The sequence below is a fragment of the Danio rerio genome, chromosome 7, assembly GCF_052040795.2.
Source record: "Danio rerio strain M-AB ecotype USA chromosome 7, GRCz13ab, whole genome shotgun sequence".
NCBI classification, from domain to species: Eukaryota; Metazoa; Chordata; class Actinopteri; order Cypriniformes; family Danionidae; genus Danio; species Danio rerio.
Window position 1 is genome coordinate 22,972,501 of NC_141027.1, and position 12,553 is coordinate 22,985,053.

General features: G+C 39.5%; 1 protein-coding gene across 1 annotated transcript in view; it reads left to right on the forward strand.

Annotated features, from left to right (window-relative positions):
- clcn5b (Cl-/H+ antiporter 5b) overlaps positions 1–8,871 on the forward strand; it is a 47,082-nt gene extending 38,211 nt beyond the window's left edge. Inside the window, exon 13 of the mRNA XM_087260969.1 lies at positions 5,441–8,871. Within this exon, the coding sequence (XP_087117095.1) occupies positions 5,441–5,531 (91 nt within the window). The 3' untranslated portion in view covers positions 5,532–8,871. The remainder of the gene's footprint in view (positions 1–5,440) is intronic.
- The last annotated feature ends 3,682 nt before the right edge of the window (positions 8,872–12,553 follow it).

Here is a 12,553-nt window from a genome sequence, read left to right on the forward strand (position 1 = left end):
TTTGATCTGTAAGTGCCTTACATTACCAGATAAGCTGTGCTGTACATAATGTTCTGGACATCTTTTTGTCCGATTTTGTCAGGAGGGATTAATTGTGTTAAATCCCCTGTAGTGTGAGCCCAGATTTACTGTATATTTGTTTGCTATACTTAAGTGATTCTCAAACAGGAGCCAGAGCCCACTAGAGAGCGCAAGATGACCCAAAAACCTTTAAAATAAGATTAAAAACCGCTTTAAACCAGCTAAAAACCATTGTGTTTTAAATGTCTTGTGCTTTGTTATTATAAAAGTACCAGCAAAATTCTGGCGGGTTTTCTTATTTCATACTCTGTTGGATTCGCATGTTTTTGTGATGTTGCTACCCACATTTTCAAATTTCAGAATAGTCATTCATGAGGTTTTACCACAGTTTAAGTGGAACCTTGATGGTTGTTTAAGATTTGCTGTGTTAGAAGTTTGTTTGAGAATAGAGCTGTTGTATCCACGTTGCAGTTTAGATTACATTTGTTAAACAGTGTTTAAGTATGCGCCAATCCAAGCAGGAGGGCTTCCCCAGCTGAGCCTTTGTTCCTCCCAAGAGTTTCTCTGCATCGACCACTTCATAAACATCTTGAGGGGTTTTTCCTCAATGCTCTCACTCACTAGCCACTTAGAAACAATATGTATTGTGAATGACGTTACACAAATAAATAAACCAAACCAAGATATGCACAGAACATCATATGTAGCATTGACTTCATAGAACAATCACAGCACCTTTTTTCGCCTTAAATTCAATATTTAAGGGATAGTTCACACAAAAAATTCAAATTCTGCAATCTTTAATTACTTTTTTTTTTTGCTCTAAAGAGAAGATATTTTGAAGAATGTTGGAAACCTGTAACCATTGATTTCAACATACAATTTTTTTTCCTGCTATGGATGACAGTGGTTAAAAAGTTTAATTGATTAGATCACCCCAAAATTAACATTTTAGTCTACATGTCATTCAAGACCCTTAAGAAAAATGGTTACCCTTTCTTTGAAGCTCATGCTTGTGAATAACCATAAACAAAGTTATAATTAATTATAATTATTTATACCAATTTAGAAATGTATCTGTAAAGACATATTAATATATAACTCAATAATATATTATAGCTACATTTGCAGTGCATCTGAAAAATAATCAAAGCGCTTCACTTTTTCCACATTTTTTTATGTCACAGCCTTATTCCAAAATGGATTAAATTCATTTATTTCCTTAAAATTCTACACACATTACCCCATGATGACAATGTGAAAAAATGATTATTTGAAATTGCTGCAAATTTTTTACGAATAAAAAAACCTGAAAAATCACATGTACATAATCGTCACAGCCTTTGCTCAATACTTTGTTGATGCATCTTTGGCAGAAATTACAGCCTCAAGTCTTTTAAATATGATGCCACAAGCTTGGCACACCTGTCTTTGGGAATTTTTGCCCATTGCTCTTTGCAGTACCTCTCAAAGCTCTATCAGACTGGATAGGAAGCAAAGGTGTACAGCTATTTTGGGATCTCTCCAGAGATGTTCAATAGGATTTAGGTCGGGCTCTGGCTGGACCACTCAAGGACATTCACAACAAGACATTTGCAACAATTAAAAAAAAATGTTTCGTAATGCCATCCATACATTTCATGCATCCAAACACATACAGTAGTAATACACTAACAAAAGTAGATTTTTTTTTTTTTTTATTTAATTTACATTTACATTTACATTTAGTCATTTAGCAGACGCTTTTATCCAAAGCGACTTACAAATGAGGACAAGGAAGCAATTTACACAACTATAAGAGCAACAATGAATAAGTACTAAAGGCAAGTTTCAGGTCTGTAAAGTCTAAGAAGGGAAGTGTTAGTAGTTTTTTTTTTTTTTTTTTTTTTTTTTTTTTTTTTTTGTTCAGTTAGTTAGTGTGATATTCAAAGAGGCAATTGCAGATTAGGAAGTGAAGTGGAGACTAAATAGTTGAGTTTTTAGTCGTTTCTTGAAAATAGCGAGTGACTCTGCTGTTCTGATGCAGTTAGGGAGTTCATTCCACCAACTGGGCAGATTGATCGTGAGCGTTCGCGAAAGTGATTTTTTCCCTCTTTGGGATGGAACCACGAGGCGACGTTCATTCACAGAACGCAAGTTTCTGGAGGGCACATAGATCTGCAGAAGTGAGTGCAGATAAGAAGGTGCTAGGCCAGAAGTCACTTTGTAGGCAAACATCAGAGTTTTGAATTTGATGCGAGCAGCAACTGGCAGCCAGTGCAAACGGACTAGCAGCGGAGTGACATGTGCTCGTTTAGGTTCATTGAAGACAACTCGTGCTGCTGCATTCTGGAGCAGTTGAAGAGGCTTGATAGAGTTAGCTGGAAGCCCAGCTAGTAGAGAGTTGCAGTAATCCAGTTTGGAGAGAACAAGAGCTTGAACAAGGAGTTGAGCTGCATGTTCAGATAAGAAGGGTCGGATCTTTCTGATGTTATAGAGTGCAAATCTGCACGATCGAGCAGTTCTAGAAATGTGGTTAGAGAAGTTTAGTTGGTCATCAATCGTTACTCCAAGGCTTTTCACCATTTTGGATGCCGTAATGGTTGCCCCATCCATCTGGATTGAAAAGTTATGGTGTAGAGTCGGGTTGGCAGAAACTACAAGCATTTCCGTTTTTGCGTGGTTCAGCTGAAGATGATGATCTTTCATCCAGTGTGAAATATCCAACAGGCAGGCTGAGATACGAGCTGGAACCGAGGGATCATCAGGATGAAAAGAGAGGTATAGCTGGGTATCATCAGCATAGCAGTGGTAGGAGAATCCATGTCTCTGGATGACTGGTCCTAGAGATGATGTGTAGATGGAGAAGAGAAGTGGCCCAAGAACAGAGCCTTGAGGTACCCCAGTGTTTAGATGCTGTAGGTTGGACACCTCTCCCCTCCAAGACACCCTGAATGACCTGTCAGAGAGGTAAGATCTGAACCATTGTATAACAGTGCCCGCAACGCCCAGTGACTCAAGCGTAGATAGCAGGATCTGGTGGTTGACAGTGTCAAAAGCAGCTGACAAGTCCAGCAAAATGAGGACTGATGATTTAGAGTCTGCTTTAGCCAGTCTGAGATCCTCCACGACCGAGAGCAGGGCAGTCTCAGTTGAGTGGCCTTTCTTAAAGCCGGATTGCTTGTTGTCCATGAGATTGTTTTGAGTAAGAAAGTCCAGGACTTGATTGAACACTACTTTCTCCAGAATCTTGGCCATGAATGGAAGCAGGGATACTGGTCTGTAGTTTTCAAGTAGTGTATGGTCCAGGTTGGGTTTCTTTAGCAGTGGGGTTACCCTAGGCTGCTTAAATGTAGTGGGGAATAAACCAGAGTCAAGAGATGTGTTAATTATGTGAGTCAGTGTTGGTATGACTGCAGGAGAGATGGCTTGCAAGAGATGAGAGGGAATGGGATCGAGTGGACAGGTGGTTGCATGGCTAGATAGCACAAGTTTGGACACCTCAGACTCAGAGAGCTGAGAAAAAGAGGTGAGTGTGTGTGGTGTTGGTGTTGTATCTTGCGTGTTTGTTGTAGGTGCAGCAAATTGAGCACTGATTTTTGCAGTTTTGGTGCAGAAGAATGTAGCAAAGTCATCAGTAGTAAGTGTGGAGGATGCGGGTGGAGGAGGAGGATAGAGGAGGGAGGAAAATGTTTTAAAAAGTAGGCGAGGATTAGTGGCATTGTTGATTTTCAGACGGTAATACGTCTGCTTTGCAGAAGTAACCTCAGCTGAGAAAGAGGACAGAAGAGTTTGGTATGTTAAGAGATGTGCAGGATTTTTAGTTTTCCGCCAAATTCTCTCCGCAGCCCGAAGTTTTGAGCGATGCTCACGGAGAGCATCCGAGAGCCAGGGTGCAGGAGGACTGGCACGGGCTGGCCTGGATGCAAGAGGACATAATCGGTCTAGACATGATGCTAGTGTGGAGCAGAGTGTATTAGTGGCACTGTTCGAATCAAGTGCAGTGAGTTTGCGAGATGGAGGAAGAGAGTCTGAAACAATGGTGGATAGTCTATTGGGTGAGAGAGATCGTAGGTTTCTGAGAAAGGTAACCAGTATTGGAGTGTGTGGCGGCTCAGGAGTAATGTGGATGTTGAGAGACATCTTCATTAATCAGATCTCACTGAGAGATTTATACATCTTCATTGAAAGTCTCCTTAAAGTTTCAAGTCTTTGTCTTCAGAGAACACTTAATTGCTTTATATTATGTAACAGTGTTTTTTCGGTGGCAAGGTGGCTCAGTGGTTAGCTCTGTCACCTTACAGCAAGAAGGTAGCTGGGTTGAGTACATGTGCTATAGGTGAATTAGGTAAACAAAATTGGCCTGTGTGTCTGTCTGTGTCTGTCTGTGTCTGTCTGTGTCTGTCTGTGTCTGTCTGTGTCTGTCTGTGTCTGTGTCTGTGTCTATGTCTGCGTGTGTGTGTGTAAATGCAAGAGTGTATCAGTGTTTCCCAGTACTAGGTTGCATCCGCTGCATAAAACATATGTTGGAATAGTTGACGGTGCATTCCGCTGTGGCGACGCCTGATAAATAAGGGACTAAGCTGTAAGAAAATAAATGAACATAGTCTTTAATGACATTTAAAACGTTCGTTAACAAACAAAAACAGCTCAACAAGAGCAAACCTCAATGGTCTTTGCTGTGTGACATTCTACAATCAACTCCACTGGTTCTCGTGCATCATCAAGCATTCACAATGTTTTTCGGTTAATAATATTCTAAATGAATCATATAAAGTGGTTGTGTCACTTCAGAAGACTTGGATTTCATTTCTCAGTTTTCCTCCTTCATCTCTTTACATTTTGTTAAACAGTATTTCAGTGAAGAAACCCAAATCTCAGGGATTTGATTAAAAACATTTGCCGTCCACTGAATAACACTCTTAAGGGTTTGGAAATACATGAAGGTGAGTAGATGACTGCAGACCTAATTTTTTGGCGTGAAGTGTTTTTCTTTAAGTTTCCACAAAGGTCCTTTCTTATAAGAGCGCTCACTACCATATTTGTTCAAAACAGCTGAAGGTGATTCTCTCTGCAGTTGTTTAGCCTTTTAAAGTGTGTGTGTGTGTTAATCATCTCCCGATGTCTAGCGGATCAGCATGGCTGTTGGTCTTTCTCAGTCCTTGTGATCCTCCCTTCAAGTCTATCAAGCACAATAAAAGGAAATGACATCATATAAAACGAGAGAGAACTCTGGAAACACACACACGCACTCTTTGTACACATGGCCTTGAAACTTGATGCAAACATGGTGATTCTCATGCATATGCTAAGCAGGACCATCTGTTCATTAGGTTTTTTTCTTTGATATGTATGACTTGACAGATCAGCAATTTGAATTAATTAATGGCAAGAATCTCTTTTCTCACACTCTTATGATGTTTTTTATTTTATTTTTTAGGCGTTTGCTGGGAATCATCACTAAAAAGGACATTCTTAAGCACATGGCGCAGATGGCTAACAGAGACCCGGATTCAATCCTCTTCAACTGAAGACTCTCAGGATTGGACAGAGAGGACACACTCACTAACACACACACACACACACACACACACACACACACACACACACACACACACACACACACACACACACACACACACACACACACCGAGGACTAAACTATCATGTGGTTAGTGTGTGTGTGTGTGTGTGTGTGTGTGTGTGTGTGTGTGTGTGTGTATGTTTGTGTGTGTTTGTGTGTCTTGCTGAGGTACTGTTATAGAGTGGTGTGAAAGTGGCCCAAGGCAGCTTATCGTTACTCCAGAACTGGACATGTTTAGACAAGAGCTGTTTAGCCTGTCTGGAGGCCAGAGGGACGTATATAATGTGAGGAATACTGTCCTCTCACACCTGTGAACCTATTGGGCCAAATCTCAGCTTTTGCCATCAGAACTTACTGAATGTGGACCAGCTCTGATTCCTGCCAAGACTTATATTTTTGGGATCAACAATTTTTTGGGGTGGCTCTATGTTCATTTATTTGAATGTAAAGTATTCTTAAGATGGTTACAAGGCTCTTGGGCTGGTCTTAGTTGCTGGTTTTGCACATATACAAAGCTGGGAGACCAACTGCGATAGTTTAACAAGGATAGTTCACCCAAAATTGAAAACACTTCTTCTTTTCTTGCTGATTTTTCCAATTTTTTTTTATTTTATAGCATTTTCGCTATACCTTAGATGTGTGTGGCTACTTTTTTCAAAATTCTTCAAAATATTTACTAACAAAAAATATCTATCCAACAAGAATGTTTGGAATTACTTGAGGATGAGCAGATGGGGCATACATCTAAACTTCTGAACAAACCATTTCTTTGAAGATGGTCTTTCAGGTTGATCTGGGTTACTGGTTTTAGACATTTACCAGGTAACGAGACCAGCTAGCCAAGATCCTCTTAAACCAAGGTCAGCAAAACGAGTAGATTAAGCTATTTTTTTAACAGGGATTCCATCCCTGGAGTGACGTCTGATCTCGAGAGGAACTTCAGAAGGGTGAGAACATTCCTCTGATGATCTGGGGAACGTGCGCTCATGGTGTCTTGTCTGAACCTGCGTGTGTCGAGTGATCCCTGTGGGAAGATGTCTTCTTGAAGTGCGCTGAAATTTGGTGCATCATGTTCAAAAGTCAGAGAGGCGCCTAGTCTTACCTGTTTGAGAGGGTTTAAATGTACTAAAGAATCTAAATATAGTCTAAATGTACATTTTGGAGGCATGCTTCAACCAAAAATACTTAATATTTCCTCAATCTCAAGAGGTTCCAAACTTTTATGGGTTTCTATCTTCTATTGAACACTAAAGAAGCTCTTATAAAGAAAGATGAAATTGTAAACTTTCCTTTCATAGAAGGGAAAGCTAATACTATTGAAGTCGATGGTTACAGGTTTGAATCATTCTGCAAAGTATCTCCTTTAGTGTTCAATACAAGTAAGAAACTCAAACAGGTTTGGAATAAGTTGAGGGTGAAAACATGATGAGAGAATTTTCAGTTTTGGATGAACTATCCCTTTATCTTAAATTAAATAAAGTGAGTTTTGATATTATGACAAAAGGTGCCTTAAAGGATGTAACCAAATCTGTAGTCGTTTACTAAACCTGTTTGACTCTGTCTTCAGTGGAACACACACAGTTTGGGTGCCAACATTCTCTGAAATCTTTCCATTTGTGTTCTGCAGAAGTAAGAAAGTGCCTTTGGGTGCCTTCGGTAGTTCATATTAAGTTAAAGTGCCCTGGTTCTACCTCTGTCTCTCTCTTGCTTAGTTTAACAAGGGGCTTATGTTTTTTCCAATTTTCACTCTGCTTCCCAAATGAATCAGTCTGTAGTTTCTGTTTGCTCCCAGCAAGAGGCACTGTCTCCCAGATTGACCAATCTGGACATTCTGCACCATCTGATTGATTCTTGGCTCGCTTTTCTCTCTGGGTGTGTTGCGGTATTCTCTCATGTCATTACATTAGGGACTTTTTCATGCTCATATTGAGCACCTGGACCATTCAGCGCAGTCTTTAGAGATGCGAATCCACTCGTCTGTCCATCACCCTCGCTCGTCTTTCCTATGTAACCGCAACCGTCGTCCTCAAGCAACCTCTGTAAAGCATCTTTCGGCACCTCCCTTGTTTGGCTGTGAGGTTCCGATCATGACATAACGAGATCCTCCCTGTAATGAAAGGCTAAACTTGTACGCAGAGCCCTTCTTTGGCATGGTCACTTGACTTTTTTTTTTTTTTGTTAATGTAGAAAAACCCTCCACCCTTCAGTTTTTTTGCTCCCTGCAATGGCATTTGGGTTGTTTATAGCCTATTAATGGCATTCAACTCTTTTCATGCCAGGTCTAAACTCTGACTCTTTCCCGGCTCGCCGTAATTCCCGGGAGCTGGAACTCGGGCAGGGAGGTCTTGCAGAGCTATTGTTCCCATTCGCTCCTGCTCGTCTGGGCTCCCGGTCGCCAGGATGTCCCCCGACAAGCACCGGCACACAGTCCCGACCGCCTTCCACTCTTAGACTTTTTCCGGTCCCGTCTTTAAACAACGGCACAATTATAATAGAGCAGAGGAAAAAAGAAATTCTTGCACTCTGATTACTGAAAGAAAAGGTGTTTGTGTGGGGGCCCGTAGGAGAGATTATGCTTTTCTCTTTTGCCCTGCTAAGGAAAACATGGGAATATGGGAGGAGGGAGAGGAGAAAAGGTTAATTAAACAGTGTTCAGTGGTCAGTGGAAGGATCGTTTCACAAAGGTCTCCTCTGTGTCACACGGTGGGGTTATTGGAGAGTCTTGGCACGGAGGACTTTCACTCATTCCTGCAATCCGGGTGGGTACTGAGCCTCTTTGCACTGTAACCCAAGCCTTGATTGGTGCAGAAGGAGCTGAGCCAGGACCGGGACCAAATGAAATGTTGTAATGTAAAACAGGACCTCCTACGTTCTTATCTGGAGAACCTGGACTTCCACTTCTCAACTCAGGGAGGCAAACAAACAGCATGTAAACAGCTGTTTAGTTGGCATTTGTACGCAAACAGCCGGTTTAGGGATGAGGACAAATGCTAAACCTGAGTAAACGGGCGTCAGCGAGTGTGTTTACGACGTATATCTGAAGAAACCTGTGATTTTTCTCACCAAAAAAAGAAAGGTGATGCTGTTATTGCTAAAATAATTTATTCCAAAGCACTCCTCGGAGATAAAGAGTTTGTCTCTTTTTATTGTTGATAAGAGATGTTAACTGTAATATGTATTTATTTTGCACAGATTATGTTTTCTATTGCAGTATTTGTACGTGATCGATTTCCGTCACATTGTCAAAGGAGCGTTTGTTCATTTGAATAAATCCAAAATGCAGACTATATCCATCTGGAGGTCATATGGCATGCGTTTATACCTCAGATGTATAAAGAATCACTTGTGGGTTTAAATTCTTCATATTTTTTTAAATTATCTTGCATAATCAAAGTATTAAGGACATTAAAATTCCAGAAACATGAGCATTTTATTCTGTAAAATCTCAAATGGTTCTGGTGGCTGTCGAAGCAGCCCCACACTGGTTTGTGTTAAATGTGGTATTTGAAGGAAATTGCTGAGGGTCTCTTAAAACACCGCAGGATTGTGGGGAGAGTCTTATTTGATATTGCCTCTGAACGCTGACTTTCTCTCACCTTTTGAAGGCCATCGTTTTTAATAACGTTTTTTTGCTACTTTTTTTATCACGAATGTTTACTTTTGAAAACCCCCAAATGCTGCTTGAAGTTGCAACAGTGTGAATTTATTTGTTTCTGGTTTTGTTTTGTTTGAGGAGATTGTTCACAGATGATTTAGAGTAAAATTGTATGTGAGTCTTTGAACGAGTCACACACCCTCATAATTCTTTGGTTCAGGTTAATTTTACTTTATTAGTTGTGTTTTGCTAAAAACAGGCATCACAATTATGTACTTGCGGTTGTAAGTTTAGAACAAACTATAAAAGCGAGGATTAAACTTTGGCACATTACTTCTCCTGCGGAGATTATGCTTTAAAGCTCAAGCCAAGTCTTCTGCAACTGATCGAAAGAGACAAAAAGCTTATAAAGACCACATATGTAAAAATTGCAGCTTATTGTAATGTTATTTACTATTTATTTGTAATGATATTACAATTGAGATGTTGGCCTATGAATTAAAACTTAATCTTCACTTGCTAAATACTGTTAATGAAATCGGTGTTGACTAAATAACTGTTGATGTGAATATTTGACAAAAAGATCAATTTGACAATCTACTGTTTTAAGTTTTAGAGTTTTTTTTTTTTTAGCAAAAATTAATTGTAAAAACTCATATTTTACATTTACTGGCCACTCTATTAGGTACACCTCTCCAACTGCTCGTCTAACTGGGTAAGAAAGTTGATTTAAGTGACTTTGAACGTGGCATGGTTGTTTGTGCTAGAAATGCTGGTCTGAGTATTTCAAAAACTGCTGATCTACTGGGATTTTCACACACAACCATCTCTAGGGTTTACAGAGAATAGTCTGAAAAAGAGAAAATATCCAGTCCTGTGGTCGCAAATGCCTTGTTGATGCCAGAGGTCAGAGGAGAATGGCCAGACTGGTTCAAGCTGATAGAAAGGCAACAGTAACTCAAATACCACTCGTTACAACCGATGTATGCAGAAGAGCATCTCTGAACGCACAACACATCCAACCTTGAAGCAGATGGGCTACAGCAGCAGAACACTGGATGCCACTCCTGTCGGCTAAGAACGGAGACGTGAAACTACAATTCGCACAGGCTCACCAAAATTGGGTCGGAATTTGACGTCAACAACATAAAAGCATGGATCCATCCTGCCTTGTATCAACAGTTTAGGCTGGTGGCGGTGGTGTAATAGTGTTGGGGATATTTTCTTGGCACATTTTGGCCCCATTAGAACCAGTTGAGTATTGTTGCTGATCATGTCTATCCTTTTATGACCACAGTGTAACCATCTTCTGATGGCTGCTTCCAGCAGGATAACACGCAATGTCATAAAACGTGATCTCAGACTGGTTTCTTGAACATGACAACGAGTTCACTGTACTCAAATGGCCTCCACAGTCACCAGATCACAATCCAATAGAGCACTTTTAGGATGTGGTGGAATTGGAGATTCACATCCTGGATGTGCAGCCAACAAATCTGGTCGAAAATGGTCAATATGGACCAAAATCTCTGAGGAATATTTCCAGTACCTTGTTGAATCTATGCCACAAAGGATTAAGGCAGTTCTGAAGGCAATAAGTGGTCAAAGGAGGTACTAGTAAGGTGTACCTAATAAAGTGGCCGCTGTGTGTATGTCTCTTATAATACATTGAAGCTGAGACTACGTGAAACTCAAACAAACAAACAATTGGCATTTTTGTCCATTAAAATGAGATATTGGTTTAGCGTTTGTTTGCTGTCAAAGCATACAAATGTTTCGTCATTTCCAATGTATCCATATATCTGCTCTACTCTTTCACCCAGCTGTTGACAGTTGTGAATGTTTTATTGCACCTGTTATTACATGTTTTGTAATTTATGTCCCAGAGTGTAGATCAGTAGGATGCGTTCCAGTTCATATGTGAATGTCTAACCTTCCTGATACACAGGAGATAAACTCTACATTGGCTCTCTTCCCAAATTGTCCCTCCCTAGCATTTTTGTCTCATTTTTATTCATTGACCAAAATGTCAAGAGATTCACATCATAGTTTTCGTCATTTCACAACAGCTTTTCATACAGGCTACATTTACAAATCTGGATTGCATTTAAAAACGTTTTCATGTACGAAAGTTGGGAGTTGCTCATTGCCATTGAACTGACTAAAACCTTTAAATTATGCTATTAAACATCCTGAACGAGCTGGATCTTGTTGGATAACCTTTAAAATCTGGTCACAAATCATTATTAAATAGTGACCGGTCTGATTGCGTCTCAACTGATTCGCTCATTCAAATGATTCTCTCAAAGAGAGATTGCAGTTAACGACTCACTGATTCAAAGAATCTTTTAGCATAAGCGTTTAATGGAGCAAAATGAGCATTTCTAGTGCTGAATTTTAGCTTTATTACTGTAAATAAAATCTTTTTTAGGTCACAATTTTCAAATGTTTAGGAACTGTTGTGAAAGCTCAAGCTGTTTCTAAATCTATAATCAACATCAATGCACAGACATATCCCAGCAAGCATTTTGGTGTGTAATAGATGTCTAATAGATGTCCAAAAGCAGACATGTTGGCTAAAACCAGGCTAAATTTGACCTGTCAGTGAAAATCTAATAGATGTATAGTCTAAAACAGACTCGTCATCAAATATAAAGACATGAACCACAATTCATGTGAAGTCTGTTTGATTAGTCTATTTTTGGGATATTATCAGTTGTCTGTTAGATTTTCACAGATTATACCTCATTTTAGCGAAGATGTATATGTTTATAAGACAATTACGCTATCAAACATCATGAATGAGCTGAGTCTTGTCAGATAATCTGTTAATTATTATTAAATAGTGACCGGTCTGATTGCGTCTCAACTGATTCGCTTATTCAAATGATTCTCTCAAAGAGAGATTGCAGTTAACGACTCACTGATTCAAAGAATCTTTTAGCATAAGCATTTAATGGAGCAAAATGAGCATTTCTAGTGCTGAATTTTAGCTTTATTACTGTAAATAAAATCTTATTTAGGTCACAATTTTCAAATGTTTATGAACTGTTGTGAAAGCTCAAGCTGTTTCTAAATCTATAACCAACATCAATGCACAGACATATCCCAGCAAGCATTTTGGTGTATAATAGATGTCCAAAAGCAGACATGTTGGCTAAAACCAGGCTAAATTTGGGCTGTCAGTGAAAATCTAATAGATGTATAGTCTAGAACAGACTAGTCATCAAAGACAAAGGCATGAACCAAAATTCATGTGAAGTCTGTCTGTTTGATTAGTCTATTTTTGGGATATTATCAGTTGTCTGTTAGATTTTCACAGATTAAGCCTCATTTTAGCGAAGATGTATATGTTTAGATGTCTATTAGACAAT